At 43.6% G+C, this 16,684-nt stretch overlaps 1 protein-coding gene across 1 annotated transcript; it reads right to left on the bottom strand.

Annotated features, from left to right (window-relative positions):
• Positions 1 to 70: 70 nt before the first annotated feature.
• On the bottom strand, positions 71 to 13,370 carry exoc3l1 (exocyst complex component 3-like 1). Its single transcript, XM_080028132.1, has 15 exons — positions 13,177 to 13,370; positions 10,614 to 10,789; positions 10,229 to 10,448; positions 9,507 to 9,719; positions 7,148 to 7,347; positions 6,512 to 6,730; positions 6,188 to 6,258; positions 5,238 to 5,355; positions 4,968 to 5,093; positions 4,431 to 4,531; positions 4,212 to 4,328; positions 2,964 to 3,234; positions 2,453 to 2,608; positions 1,572 to 1,705; positions 71 to 1,075 (listed from the first exon to the last, which is right to left on the bottom strand). Exons 1-15 carry the CDS (start codon positions 13,217 to 13,219, stop codon positions 889 to 891), a joined length of 2,352 nt encoding a protein of 783 aa, XP_079884258.1. The 5' UTR covers positions 13,220 to 13,370; the 3' UTR covers positions 71 to 888.
• Positions 13,371 to 16,684: the final 3,314 nt, after the last annotated feature.

Here is a 16,684-nt window from a genome sequence, read left to right as displayed (position 1 = left end):
TCAGGTGTGATGGCTCCCAGTCCAGCAGCTCTCCCTGGAAAAATATGTTTGCTCTTCAGCCATGGTAATTTGTTCTTTGATTTTTCGTTTAATGTACCAGAAATAAGGTGTTATCCATGACATTGTTTGAATCATCCACTGACTGATATCAGAATTAAGAAAAAGGAGCAGACCTTGATTGATTCACAGAGTGCAGGAGAAAGGCGCACTGGTCAGGAATTTTTTTGTGGGCAGAGGTTTTGAGATGTCTGCCATCCGAGGAACTTTTAAATATTTCTGAAACAGTCTAATTTTTCCTCTGACGATCATAATTAATTTAACAGCAGAGGAAACCATCAGTGAAAGAACACTATTTTTATGTCGTTTTTGTCAATGTCTTTGCCCGGGTTTGATCACCCAGGAACAACAGCTGGCGTCATAAAAACACTACTGCTTTTGTCCAAAGGGGTTGCTAGAATCAACACAAACTGAAAGTTCCTCTGAGCCACTTTAAATGTGCTTAACGTCCAAATCTAGCCAAATCTGACACACATATGAGCAGAAGATATTGTTTCAAACATTCATATTCTCGAGGCATTAAATGAAGCAGCACTCGTAGCTGTTATAGATCCAGACAAATGAGTTTCAACTGGAGTTAAACCTGGACCTGCAAGTCCCCAGCTCAAACGCCTGGTAAATTCTATGAGTAGGGAAATGAAAACTTAGGGTGGCAAGATTTGGGGAAACCAGGGAACTCATGTAGAGGCTCCCTGGATAAATAACAAGTGGATGAATTGAACATAAGTCCATCAACATTCCTTGAAACTCATAAGGAACAGATCCACCAGCATCTTGCAGTTTTGCTCCTGCTAAGATCTGAGTTCAGGCTGCATTGGTTTGCCTGCTATGTCATGCACACTTGGCGGTGGGCAGACAGAAGGCCATGGTGGAGTGAGGCACCAGGATGTCAGTGAAGATGGGCCGGTATCCTGCAGGCAGAGGGGGGGCGCTCTGCTCCAACAGGTCCAGGACTGTCCCTCTGATGTCCCTGGACACATCGCCACGGATGTCCATCAGCACAGACACATGCTCCTCACTGAGGGAACAGAGACAAAACACATAGGTACAATAATTAGCCTCCTACAGTACGTATGTGCAACTGTAGTTAGCATAGAGGGCTAAGTAGCAGCAGTAGCCCTGGCGAGACCAGCCTGATCTAGCCAGCTTTACATTTGTTTCTCTCCTGCAGATCAGTCCAGACTTTATCCTATCTCCGTGGGGGGAGAAACCCTGTTAAAAAATGACCGGGAGCCCATCTAAAGATCTATAACGTTTGTCGCTAATAGTTGAAGGCAGCACCTGATTGGTTCATCTAGTCGTCAATCTAGCCTCCAGTCAGACCGGGCCCTCCCCCCTTTCCCTCCGTTGAAGCTAGATTGACAACTACATCAGGGGCTGCCTTTCACTAAAATGGACAAACTTTAGGTCGGAACGCTGGCCCCGATTGGCACAGTCATTTTTTGACCTGACTCCCCACCTGGCCAGATCAGGCTGGTCTCACCAGGTTTAAAAAGCAGCTGAGGCCAGGTTACCTGATGTCTGGGTATTTGGCTGCCAGTCCAGAAACTTCCAGAGTGAGCATGCCGGGGTCTTTCAGTCGGATGAATTCAGCCAGGACGGGTAATAAGGCCAAAGGATTCACTTCAGGTACTGAGCCCTCGCCCTCCTACAGACAAGTACACACATGAATTTGAGTGATATGTGACTTTTAATGCACAAATAAGATATTATATTGACTTTATCTGTTATTGGCTAATAGTTTGTGGAAATGAGTATTAAAGGTCACCTGTTGCACTAAATGCACTTTTTCAAAATTAAAATGGGTGTGACAAGAGACTCCCAAAATATGAGAAAAAACAACCCTCTCTTTTTCTCCACCTTTCCGAAAACCTGTGTTCAAAAACTCCAATCAGATTTCACACCCCTTTATACATCATACTGTATTTAATTGCAAACAACATAGTTTTTATGATGAGTATGCGATTTGGAACGCAGGGCCAGCAGCACCTCCACCTGTGATAAGCACCCACCCAGAAACCCCTGAATCTAACTGGCAGTTAGCTTCAAGCTGCCAGTTAGTTGCAGGACCAATCAGAGCAGACTTGGCTTTTTCGGAAGGCGGGGCTTAAAGAGACAGGCTCAACAACTTAGCTTTTCAGACAGAGGTTGAAAAGAGGAGATTCAACAATGGCATTGTAATAAATATAAAGGTTTGTCTGGACACTACACCATGAAAAAAGTTTCCAATAGAAATCGAAATGACAATTACTAACTGGAAAATTAGAATGATACGTGACCTTTAAAGGAAAATGCATTGAGACAGTCTTCAAGTCATGACAGGACACTAAAACCCTCCACTGTAACTATTGGGGTGTATGTATTCATTTTGCAGGAGTGGGATGCTCCTCCTCACCAGGCCGTGGAAGATCTCTCTGAAGCGCTGGTCGTCCTGAACCATCTGCTGTGCCAGCTGCTTCCTCTCCTCTGCCCCGCGACACACCAGCCTCTTCTGCATCAGAGCACGCACATACTCCACCACCACCAGCCACTGGGCCTCCTCCTGCAGACGCTGCTCACACACACACAGACCAACATGAAAACATATATTTTCAACTATGCTGAATTTTTTTTATTACAAACTATTCATTTGCCTTCCAAAAATAATGTTTGCCTCTATTGGGTCATAAGCAACATTGGCCAACATTCTTTTATAATTTACATTCAGTCCTTGATGCTGAACTGTAAAAGCCAAATAGATCAATATACAACATGTTATTCAGACACATTCCACACATGGGAAAACTGATTTAAAGCAAAGAATACAAACACTAGTATGTTTCCAGTGGTCTGCAGTGGCTTTAATCAACCGATAACATCATCCAGATCAGCTCTGAAATGTGTGTGTATAACCACAGAGCGCTGACCTGTCTGCAGGGCGGTCGCACCCGGCCGTACAGCTCCAAGTGTTGCTCCAGCAGGCGGCAGAGTTTGGGTGTGGGGTCTCCCTGGGCCAGCCAGGGCCGGGTCAGCAGGCCTGGCAGCAGAGGCTTCAGATCCAGCAGGAGCTGATCCATCACCAGACGACACGCCCGCCTCGACGCCCGGTCCAAGGCTGCCAGCGGGTTGGGAGGGGTCCGGGAGAAACGCCCCGCAGCCCGGGTAGACTGCTGCTGCTGAAGGCTCTCTGTCGACTTCCTGATCAAACAACAGGGACACGTGTTTATTTTATTTTTTCAATTTCATTTACCCTTTGTTATTGTATTTTGTTGTGATGGTAGGATCACTAGATATACAAAGCACAGCTTTGATCAGGCAGGTCCTTAGAGCTGTGTTGGAGGAACCTCTCCTAGCCTCTTTATAGTGACTGATATCAGCCATAAGTAGCAGAGCAGAGTAGTAGTATGTAGAGGAAAGTAACAAGCTGCTCCCTGTCTTTCACAGCTGCAGGTCATTTGGTGAACCCTAAACGTTTGTAGATGTCGCCATAGAAGTTTGGCTGTGTGCAGTATGTTCTTGGAGGTAAACAGGGTACTTATGGTTATTATGTCTTATGCAAAGAAAAAAAAGAGACAAGTGGAAAATGTGTGTACTGCAGTAAGAACCCCAGTTCTCATGATGCAACTCTGTGCTGTTACAGTATATGCATTGCTTCAATATCATTAAACTTACTGTACATATCTAATGACCTACAATCATTGGTGACAGAAGTGTTCAGATCCTTTATCTAGGTTAAATTGCAGAACACACATTTAAAAAGGTAAGAAGTTAAATTGTCCTTAAATACGGGAGTATTCTCAGCAAAGTGTGCTTTAAAGGTGGAGCCAGTGATTCTGGAGAATGCTTTTTGTCAAAATCAACTCTACGTCAATAAACAGCCACTGTCAATACAAATGACCATTCATCATTTGTGATCGGCACAGTGTGACTGAAGATTATTATCATCCACTGTTGATGAATGAAAAGACAGAGAAATAGGTAAGAAATTCATCATCTATTTAGTCAAAGATTTGGTTATTCACCGCCATTTAGTAGCGTTCTCTTTGGAGCACGGAAACACACTTGTTGTTGCCTGCCAACATGATATCAACCGTTTCTGAGTGCTCAACTGCTCCCAATCAGTCCGTATACATGTGTGTAATGCAACCTTCAGCACCACTGCGCCATTATCTCACTTGAGGATGATGCAGTTGCTGATGGAGGCCAACAGATAGTGGAGGTAGAACTTGTTTTTGTCGTTGCTCGGGTCCCTGCGATGCTCTTTCCCAAAGTCCACCAGAGCGTCTCGAAACCTGCCATGTGAACGTGAAGGTTAAAGGAGGAGACATGCTGGAGCCCTGTACGATATGCTGAACATTAAAAATGGCTGACAGGCAGGCAGACACATGCGCAACCTGTTAAGGAGGTTCTCCATCTCGTACAGCCCCATCTGGATGGTCTGATCTCGTAGGGATTGACCGATCATCAGAGCCACCCGGGCGTTCTCCTCCAGCATCTATACCACGCAGCGCACAAACAGACAAAACAAAACCACAACAATATGCTGCTCACATCAGAACTGATAAAAGAAGATAGACAAATTCACCGCAGAGATTTTGAATGTGCTGGCAGCCTGTTGCTGACCGCTAGCCTGGCATTCATGACCCCTCCCCCACCCCCACCCCATTGACCTGGCTCAAAATGCTTAGTTAAACTATTTCCACACTTGTGCTGAAGATGAGTACCACGTTTTGTGATTATTGGACAGTTGATCAAACAGAAGTGGCAAATTGGCAGCTAACCCCCCCGCCCCCCTAAGAAAACATTTTATGATGATAGGACTTATGGTCGATGAGATATGGCCAATTAGCTGCTAAGCCCCGCCCCTGCTAAGATTTGTTATGATCTATTGCGGCCATGTTTTTCAAGCTATCTTGTGTATCAGTGTTTACCTGTGTGATGATAGTGGGCAGGCTGGTTTGGTAGAAACCTTCATGGTCCGTATCAGGCTCCTGGTCCCTCTGCCAGTCTTGAAGCTCCACCTGCAGAGCTTTGCTCATCCACTCTGAGACACTCTTCTATAGCAGCAGCAACATGGACAAACACACATTGATTACACCCAGTACAACCAGTCCTAGAACTCTTAACATGATCATTTTGATTGGCATTAAAGGCCTCTCTCTTCACTATAGGATACAAAGTCTAGCAGGAGGTGGACTCACCCGGACACAGTGCACATATTTGTTCTGCAGCTGCTCCAGTCCCTCTGTGGAGATGAGTGCTCCTAGTTCTTCTCTCTCCATCTCAGTCACCAGCTCTGGATTACCCATCATGTCTGGGCTGCCAACACAACACTGTTACACTCTGGGCTGTGCTGGTTAAGTATGTCCAACAGGTTCATATAGGCATTAACAGTTTCTACTGTCATTAGATGATCATTGAAGGAAAAAAGCAAAGAAATACTGTATGTGTCTATAAATGCTTTTGAAAGTAAATCTGTATGCAATTTATACTACTTAGTTCAGGTATATGTTGAACTGGATCGAGTTAAAAGGTGAAGTCAGCGATCCTGGAGAGGGTTTTTTGAGTATCTCCTCTTGATCCACTCCCTGTCTGTATATTGTGTGTACGCTGAAAACAAATCTGCTGTTCATACACAGCCTAGGCTCTGTAAACTAGGATGTGCATCAATACTGGATGTTTGTGTTCAGTGCACACACAGTAAAGCAGAGGTAGTGGATATCTTTTGACAATAAGAATCACTGACTTCAACTTTAGGAACCATCCTCTATAAAATCGGGAGTTTTTAATTTGCTTAGATGCCTCACTTCAGATGAGAACTAAAATGATCCTTGATATAAAATGCAGCCACACATTACACAGACACAGACAGACAGACAGACACAGACACAGACACAGACACAGACGCAGACGCAGACACAGACACAGACACAGACACACACACACACACACACACACACACACACACACACACACACACACACACACACACACACACACACACACACACACACACACACACACACACACACACACACACACACACACACACACACACACACACACACACACACACACACAGACACACACACACAGACAGACAGGAGGACAAAGAGTTAAACACAGAATGTGCACTGGTCGTGGACCTCACCTGTTGTAGATGTGCAGCACCCAGTTGAGCACGGCAAAGATTTCCCCACTCTCCAGGTCCCAGCTGCTAACCTGGGCCACACAGTGAAGCCGGCACCATGTTGAAAACAGTCTAATTATGATTATTTAAAAAAACTTGATTCGAATCAATTTAGTTATATCTCCAAATATATATACAGTATACACATTATAAAACATGATCATCCAAAGCAAAAATAAAGAGATAAATCAAAGTCACTGTAAAAAAAGAGAGTTTTGTGGTGCACACAGTGAGGATTGGCTCCAAAGTGACACATGTTGCAGCATTGTCTCTCAGAGGACTGACCTGAGCCAGGTGGCTGTGTAAGCAGCAGTGGCTGGCCCTCAGGTAGGCTGCAGTCAGCCCGTAGTGTGAGGGGACACAGTGCTCCAGCAGGTGGCGTACTGTGGCCAGGTCAGCCATGATGCCGTGCTGCAGGGCGGAGAGGTGGCCAGCCAGACCAGGACCACGTGTGTGCAGGTAGGAAACGCTACGAAAGCGTGCAGAGACCGCCTCCTCTAGTACCTGACAAGACAGACAGGAGAGATACTGTGACATACAAGTAAACGTTTAAGATGAGACACAGGTGAATAATAAGGTGACACCATTTTGAACTTACAGATATTATCATGAAGCTTTTGCCAATTGAGTACTGACATTAGAACGGCTGCTGCAGAGTTCAAATCTTTATTTTATTTTTACAACATATTAAAAGTCCAAAGAACAGATTTTGAATACAGACTTTATTCACTGGTCTTGAAACTGCATGTTTTCAGGAACAAAATGTGTCAGAAATCCAACAATTAAAAAAATATGAACAAATCATTCTGTAATTACCTTCATCATGGTGCAAATAATAATTATGGAAAGTTCAGTTTATGTAAGTTCTTTAGAAGTTGAGGGGTCAATACAAGTGTTAGGTTTGTAGCAGCTGGTGCCGACCTGGAAGAAGCATGCTCTCCAGCAGCGGGGCCGGCCTTGGGGCAGGGGTCTGGCGCTGCCTCTGGGCCCCCCCCTCTCCTCCAGGAAGGCTCTGTCCAGGGCCTCCTCCCGCTCCACGATCCTCACCGCTGACACAAAGGGAGTGGGGTTCTGCCGGGCTAGAGCCAGAGCACTGCTCACCACCGCCCACAGCTCCTTAGCTGCAGTCACAGCCAGGCGAGGTGTAGAGAATGGAGACATTAAAGGTTACAACCACTATATGTGTGCTTTCATCAGTAGCACTGCACCCTGGCGCTGAAATCTTTTTTCAATGCTGCCGATTGCCAATTTCTCCCCTCCCTGTTCTTATCCAGGCTACACCTCAAAAACTGTGTTACTATTCAGGCTTTATGCTTTTAAAAAGGTGGAGTCAACGATTCTGGAGAACGCTTGTTGTCAATTTTTCTTTTATCATAATCCGTGAACAACAACTCACAATCCTTTTACCTGTACGTACGTGTGTGCTGAAAAAAATATCAAGTGTTAATTCAGTACCCAAACTGGTATTTTAACACAGGGTATGTAAACACAGGCTGTGTATCAACAATGTTTTTTTTTCTGCACACATACAGTGTGTACGGACAGGTAGTGGACCGTGAGGAAATATTCACTGATTTTGACAATAAGGGTTTTCCATAAATCGCTTTCCCATACTTAGCCATTAACAACCTCAAAGCTGCACTAATAAATTTTTTTTATATGAACCATGGAACAAATGCCAATGTGAACTGTGATAAGTGTTGCTTGTAGTGGCAAACCCAGATCATTTGAACCCTAATGACGTGCAGTTCCTCTCAACTCAGCAAAACTTTGAGACTAATTGTTTTGGTTTTCCTGCTCCCAAACAGGTTAGCTTTTCAAAAGATATTTTCATTTGATATTTTCATTCTAAGTAGAGAATTGATCAGCTAAAGAAAAATTATAGAACTTTTCCTCGGGAGTTGGTAAGTAGTCTGAACAAATATCACTATGAGAATCTAATAAAATCAAACTCGCAATGGCATTCAAGAACAGTGTTCCCTGCAAGCTGAGAATGTGATAACAGTTGCTCATATTGGTTAATTATTTACAAATGAAATGAATACACAATAATGTATTTTCAGTTGTTGTTCCACTGTTTTGTGAGCCAGGTATAGTATTCCAATACCAGTGTCACTTTGGAACCAAATCCACACCCATTAACCCATTGATGACGGCTGCTGCGCGATGCCACATTGTATCTCCTGCCTGATGCTGCGTTGCGCAGCATTGTTACTTTATCTAATTTTCATGGCGTGCGCAGCATAGAATGCACCATCATTGGTTCAAATACACATGAGGTGGGTTTTGTTGATTTTTTAAGACCACGTGACCACCCAAAAAATGTGTGGTTCGCCGAAAATCGCCAATCAAACAATTAATAAATAAATAATAATACAAATACACCAGCTGTGTCGGCGATAGTGTAGCCTATTACAGAACAGTTAGTGGCGTTCGGAGCGCAGAATCAAGGTCTACTATAGGCTACTGACGAAAATCACACAACACATTGCATCTATTTATTAAAAATATTTATGAATTTAGGCTATATTTTGCTGCTCCAACTCAAATTCAGCCCAGCCAGGCGATAGTTAAGTTTCAGTTTCGTTTTCATCTCCGTGGTATACAGCCGTTTGGACCAGCTGATCGGCTCCCGACAGCAGGAGTCAGTCTGCGTTCCAGTTGTACTGGGAAGTCGGATTTATGGTGCCAGTGATAACTGAACTAAATAATAAAATAAAGCTATCTTCTCCTTCCTATATCTGTCTATATTTATCCCTCCACTGCACACTCAGTCACTACTATCCATGCTAACATTTTCCCCATCTAATTTTGACGATTTTTAGAAAAATGTGTTGGTTTGTAAGCGCTATGGGAGCATGTTTAAATAAAACCTGTGAACCTTAACTTTTAAATGTATTTTATTTCATGTTTCTATGTGCTACACAGGCTTAGATATTAAGGTTTTGGTAGACTTTACAATTCATACTATTTTTTCTGAAAACCCGGACATGCATCCTAGATTGCCATATCAATGGGTTAAGAAAGTGAAGTATTTTTCTTTATTACATAAGCAAGCCAACATGAACTTGTCTGTTATAAATGACAGTCTAAAGCGAGCAAACCTTTGATTTGATTTAGAGAAATTCTAAACCAAATCATTGGATAGATACTCTTCAATAAAAAAATAAAAAAACATTGAGAATCTTTGTCTCTTCTTAGTCAACACATTCTGTTGAGCCTTTGATTCACATAATAACCCTCATTACATACTGCTCTCGTGTGTATAGGATCTCCTTACCCAGGGCCTCCACCATCTGGCCCACACCAGAGAAGTACTTGTGGACCAGCTCCTGGTCCTCTGAGCTGAGCGGACTGCCTGTGGTCCCAGCCGCCCCGTGGAGCTGCCACAGGATGTCGTCCTGCCAGCGCTCCAGATCCATCAGCCGGGCGTGGGCCTCCAGCAGCCTGCGGGACTCCACCAAGCGCTCCGTCTCTAACACCATGCTACGCACTGCCAGGGGAGAAGGGGGTTTTGATACCTGAAACTGTCAACAATGAATGCAATAACTGGATGCTTGAAAACCGAAAATGGCCTGTTACCCACGCTATTACCGAGAGTAGCGATATTTTCGAATCAATGTCGTTTTTAAGGAAGAAAATGTTAAAGGAATAGTTCAAAATGTTTTATTCTTTAAGCTTGTTGCTTCACGGGTTCAAAGCTTTAGCGACAGAAGCCGATCCTTTAACTGCCCGTGCATTTTTAAAGGAGACAAGGGCAAAGGTCGCTCATCACTAGTTAGCTTAGCTCAAATACTGGTAGTCAATGGGAAGTATTACCGCGGACAGTCAGTTAAACTAAAAATAATTGTATATTACAAAAGGATAGAAACTCTTCTTTTTTTCTCCATATGATCTTTCCGGCTTGCTCATATCATCTTCATTAAACCAAAGTATGTAAATTAAAAGAGAAACTTCATTATGAATGAATGATTGCCGCCAGGCGCCAAAGCGGCATCTCACCAGAGTAAAGCCGTGGCAGGTTGCTGACAGCAGCCAGGAGCTGGCAGTGGTTGACGGACACTTCTCTCAGCCTATCCAGGGCCTTGACCCCGTCTGTGTTCTGGTTGGCCTCCTGTCCAGCTCTCTTCAGGGTGTGTGACACCTCCTCAAGCTGGACCCTGGCCTCCCGCAGCTGCCCCAGACTCCAGCCTACCCCCTCCAGGTAGGACTGCACCATGGACTGGAAGGAGAGCAGCAGCCCAGGGGTTAACTATTGAGTCCCCTTGGGGACTTTGTACAGCTTTTTAAAGTCGAATTCAAGCTGAATAATGTGCATGTGTCGTGTGTGTGTGTGTGTGTGTGTGTGTGTGTGTGTGTGTGTGTGTGTCTGTGCCTGTGATGTCACCTTGAGTCTGGTGTGTATGGAGGCGGTCCTCTGGCTCTCTCTCTTCTTGTACTGGCTGAGACGCTCCAGGTGTTCAGGTCGACAGAAGACACCTGAGGCCCACTTCAGAGCAGCACCGCGGGCCAAGCACTCTGCCCTCTCCACCTCCGGCCATACCGCAGCCACTGACAGTGTGCCTGACACAGCACCAGGGAAATAACATTTTGAAGTCATGCTAAGGTTTTTTTTACAAAAATTATAAATAACTTTAGTGTTGGGAAATATTAAATAGCTATAGCCTATAATTGTAACACACGGTGCATGCAATCTCAGGGTTTTATAATGTTACAGACGCAGCAGTGAGGCAGATAGTTTGTCTAGAGACAAGCAGGAATAATAAGAAAGATTGTACTTTGGAGCACTTCTTGGGAGATAGAGCTCTGAAGACCTTTGAAGACATAACTGCAGTTTGTTCAATTCGGAATATTGCACATCTGAGTGTTTCTTTGTTTTTTATTATGAGTACAATTTCAAACGAATACAGTGCAGTGAGAGGCAAAAAGACCCAGTGGGCTTATTTGTGCGCTCCACCTGAAAAAATATATAAAATGTCATTACAATAGAGAGAACAAAAACAGTGTCACAATGTTCACAGGTCTTGGGGCAGTGCTACTGAATAAGTGAAAAAATGTGTATGAAGCAAAATCTGATAAATGTCCTCAAGTGTCCTCACAGTTCCTTCCTTTATTATACAAAGGGAGCTACATTTAAGACACTTTTAAGTGTTTTAACATGATTTATCAGACCACACTGATACACTCAATAACATATACGCTCATTTGTTATTAGGAGTTTTGGCCTGAGAATCAACTAATTATCCCTTCACATTCCGGCAATAGTGATTACATATTGCATTATAATTTTTAAAACTTTTATTTTTTTTTTCACATTTCCCATTTAACAGTAAAAACCACACCCATATTTGGTCACAGCTCCAAACATTGTCTTCATATGTCCTCCTAGCTCTCACCATTCACTGTCAGGGCTACCAACCATATCACCCAATAAAAACAGAGCGTTTTGAGCAGGCTAAGCAACAGCAGCAGCAGCAGCAGCAGTATTGATATTTGGGGAATGGGATATGCTGCTTAGTCAAACATTTTTCTCTGCGCCCTAATGGAGAGGACTGAGGCTCTGTTGTTGAAGAGAGCAGTCAGGTGAGAGCGGGGGATGTCATTTCCCATCTGTTAGTCAGCCCCACACACACACACACACACACACACACACACACACACACACACACACACACACACACACACACACACACACACACACACACACACACACACACACACACACACACACACACACACACACGCACGCCATCAGGACAATGCTTCCATTTGAATTGCACGTCTTAATTGGTCTTAATTGAATAAAATGTGCTGGGCTATAGTGATGACTCAGCAGAGGGTAATGTGCTGTGTGAGGTCAGACACACTAAGCAGTCTCTATAGTTCCCAGGGCAGAGAGCGACAGTTGATTGTGTTAAGGATAACAACATTCTAACAAGTCATAGATTAGGCATGGAACAGTGAAAGCTCAAGTTTTGTCAAGAGAGGTCCTGGTAAGTATAGTATTTGATTTAAACATGTGTGTGTGTGTGTGTGTGTGTGTGTGTGTGTGTGTGTGTGTGTGTGTGTTTGTGCAGATGTTAAGAAGTCTCAATGTGTACACAAACAGGGCTGGCTCTGTCCCAGAATGTGGTCATGGGACACTCTGCTATCTCCTAGCTAAAATAAATCTATGCGCTGAAACGTCCTCATCGCCAACACTGCAAAATATGAGTGTCATGTGAGATTCATAAGCACAACTGCAATACAGTAGTAGCAGCTAGAGTGGCTACTCACTGTTTACCGCACTCTACTGTAAAACTGCTGTAATGGGGCGTTGGTATGGAAACCAGCCCACTCTGTGGTCAGAATGGATGGCACATGGTCAGACGGCAACACAACACAACAGCCCTGCTCCTCAGAGACCTATGAATATAAGGATTAACTGTACTTACAAACTCTCTTCTAAGCAGGAAATCCTACATAGATTACAAGTCATTTTGCTGAAACAATTTTCAAATGGAATCTTTGGGTTTTATTACCAATCTGAAATTGCATTTGGACCATGAGAGGGCACTTAACTTTATGATCAAACAGACTTATGAACTTGTTGCGTTATAGCCCTTTAAAGGCAACATTATAAAAAAATAATAATATGACACTACTGTGATCAGGCAGAAACTTTCATCACAATTATAGGGTGATTTCACAATTTCTGGCAGCTGTGCAATAATAATCATCAGTACATACTACACACACACAATTACTTGAATGATTCCTTTAGCAGAGTTCATTCATTTAAGGGCTTTGTTTTGTGTCGCAGACTTTAGAGGAAGTGGGTGTTGGCCTTTGTAGCAATGTTGTCAAAAGGCAAACAGTGTGTGTGTGTGTGTGTGTGTGTGTGTGTGTGTGTGTGTGTGTGTGTGTGTGTGTGTGAGCATGTGTATTCTCAGTATGTGTGCCCCCATTACCTTCTGGTTTGTCGCCACCGTGCCTCTGATCCCCCGCTGACATTGAAGTTGAGTTATTCAGTCCAAGAGTCTCCTAGTCCCCGAGGGGCCGACGACTGAGGGAGCCCGGGGTGCAACGCTGGCACAGCAGGCTGAGGACAGCCACAGAACAGACAGAAGAGAAGGAGAAGAGAGGGTGGAGGAGAGAAGGCACATATCCATTCTACTGACGGCTTTCCTCTTTTCCCTTCACACACTAACACACACTCTCTCTCTCTTTCTCAGACACATCCTCTGCTGAGAGGCCGGCAGGAAAGGGAGGGAGGAGAGAATAATGCTGGAGGGGGCAAGGGGGGGGGGGAAGTGGGCAGGGATGGGGAGAGTGTACTGGGGGAGATATGCTGCATTCAAGGGCCCTGTTGTGAAGATGAAATAAATGTTTAAAAGAAAAATATTAAAAAGGCGGAGTCAACTATTCTGCTTGTTGTCAAATCACTTTTTTGTCAAAAATGAGTGAATACTTCATGATCCGCCACCAGGTCTATACTGTGTGTGCTTCAGAAAAAATATCCAATGTTAAAGCAATAGTGCGTACATTTTTCGTATAAATGAATGTTGGTTACATTCAAGCCATTGCCAATCGAGTTGACTAAAAGTTAATTAAGCCTATCAGCTCCATAAAACTCTCTATATTTTCTCTGTATATGACAGCATTTACAAACTAGGGTCCACACTGGCGCAGGAGCTCAAGAAACGCCCACAAAATGTTTCAGTTGTTGATCCTACTGCAAAGAAAAAACATGGGCGTACAGCTGAAGGTATAAAATCCATGGCTGATCACCTAAGTCTTACTTCATGTAGATGCACGGCATGCACCAACAGTGTTGTTGTAATTACTCTGAATTCCTCATGGGGGTGACATAAGTTATGCACTATAGCTTTAAAGGTGGAGTCAGAAATTCTGGAGAATGCTTGTTGTCAAAATCAACTAGAATTGATCTCCAGAATCACTGACTCGACCTTAACCTCAGCTTTCTGATTCCTAAGCTTTCAACCACACTGTCTTCATCAGGCATAAAACAAAGTGTCATGGATCAAATCTTACACCGCAACAGATCTGTCTCAATGACAACTGTGCAAACTCTAGAACAAGATAGTTAGTGGACCATGGATTATTTTGTTTATTTCCAGGACACAAATTCATTCACTTCTTGGTTATCTACACTAGCACTTGTAGAGTCACTGCACTGTCTGGAAAGCCTCATAAGACCTCAAACACACTAGCACTGAATGAGAATAGTTTTCATGTTAAAGTTATTTCTAATTTAAAGCAGAGCGAGAGAGAGAGAGACTGGCAAGGGGAGGGGGACAGGGAAAACAATCCAGATGGTGGCAGAGGGTGTGTGGGTTCAGGGGGAGTACAGGCTAAGTGGACCTAAGCTCTAGGGACACCCAGTCTCCTTGACTCGTAAAGGGAAACCAATTAAACGCAGAGTTACAGGAAGGAACAATGTATAATGCATAAGTCATTAGCCTGCAAGCCACCTTAAAGGGAGGGGAACACATAGGAGCCAAGAACTAATGGAGTACGTGACTATAACGCTTTGAATGAATTTACAGGTGTCAGTGGATGATTTCTGCCGGACAAGATCATCAGTCATAATTGTAATAACTTAGTGAGCCATCATCATCTTTTAACAGCACGTAGGGTCAACTGTGCGTCTCTATTGTTGACGCTAAACAAAATGTGTTGAACTTTTCCACGACAGAAAAACAGAGCGTGTCACTGACCCTCTGTGATCCTCTGCAGCTGTTTGAGCTACCACCACTAAGGCAACTTTGTTTATTTGAGGACCAGTGAAGTCCTCTGACCCAGCCGCCCTGTTTACGCCTCCAAGCTTCCCCGAAAAACCTCTTCAAAACACAGCTAGGCCTGTGCCAAGTGGCCCCCGAGGCTGGAGCCAGCACAAACCAGTTGTCCCAAGGGGAATATGGGACCATCGTCTTCAGTTCTGCAGTTTCCTCATGCATTTTTAAAATGTGTGCGTGGGAGTTCTAAGTTGAATCTGAACAAAGGACAACATTACGAAAGGACTGACTTTGAGAAAGCTTGAGTCGGATGTGACTTACATGGGTTGTGGAATGCTGGGGACAATACAAAAAATATTTTAATGGTAGGGATTAGGGAACCCTTTAGGTGTATTTTTAATATATTTTTTTTTATGATATTTTTGGCATTTTTCATGCTTTATTGATAGAGTCAGATGTGAAATGGGGCAGAGAGGGGGAGTGACATGCAGAGAACGACCGCGGGCGGGAATCGAACCCGGGTCTGCTGCTGGGCCGGGGGGGGTGGGGGGAAATCAGTGAATATCTCCTTACGATCTGTCTGTACTGTGTGCGTCTGAATTTTTTTGGGGGGTGTTTATACACAGCCTAGAGTCTGTAAATGGCTATGTAAACAAAGGGGCTCTGCCCAAACTTAGCTAGCAACAATGCTATCAATATAGGCTAAGATTTATCGCTATGAAAATAGAGGTAGCATGTTTTAAGTAGCATACTAATGTAGCAGAAAATAAGATGGTCAATATTTAAATACTGTAGGTGTTGAAGCCAAATATACTTATCAAAGCCAAAGTATTCAGCCAATCAGTAGCTTAGCCATATTGACAGCATTGTTGCTAGCTACGGTGGGTCTGTGTGAGCCACTTTGTTTACATATAGTACCTTATCGTTCCCCATTTCTGACTTGCTGTAATAATCTTAATACAGTCCCTTACTCTCTGAATTGTGTAATAGCATTAGACCACAGGATGGAAAAAAAAACAGAGAAAAAAAAAAAAAAAAAAAAAAAAAAACACTTGTCCATTCTGGGATTGTATGTGTCCAACCCTCATTGGGTCAAGGCGGTTGTGTTGTTGTTATTCACACTAACAAGGCCAGGAACATTGCTTGTATCTTTGCCACACAGGAACTATTTCCTCCAGAGCCATAGAAGGCCTAAACCAGGGTTTGACCCACCAGGATGTTGTTTCTGTCAGGGTGGGACCACGTCTATACGGACAACAAGGCCGCTGACCCGCTGTCCTCCTGTCCCACTGACAGCCAGGCTCACTGCAATGACAGGCCGGTTCCTGCAGATCTAACAACCATCTCATATGCATTCACAACTGTCCTGCAGGAGGAAATCAAGAGACTTTAAGATGAAGTCCATTATCTAGTAAAAATTACAATGATTTAAGCTTAAAAGAGTGTAGACAGCAATTCTAGAGAATGCTTGATGTCAAAAATCACTTTGTCTAAATCAGTGAACATCTCCTCGCAATTTTCTACCTGTTCGTACTGTGTTCGAGAAAAAAAAGAAAGAAAAAAGTTAATCTAGTGCTAAGCCTCTGTAAATGGGCATGTTGCTAGCAATGGTGGGCCCCTTTTGTTTACACACCTGTTTATAGAATCTAGACTGTATATTAACACTGGATTTTCTTTTCAGCACAGGTAGAAGGACAGGTAGAGGAGTGTAAGGAGAAAT

Source organism: Ammodytes marinus (assembly GCF_949987685.1).
Source record: "Ammodytes marinus genome assembly, chromosome: 5".
NCBI lineage: Eukaryota > Metazoa > Chordata > Actinopteri > Uranoscopiformes > Ammodytidae > Ammodytes > Ammodytes marinus.
This window is presented reverse-complemented; position numbering and strand designations above follow the sequence as displayed.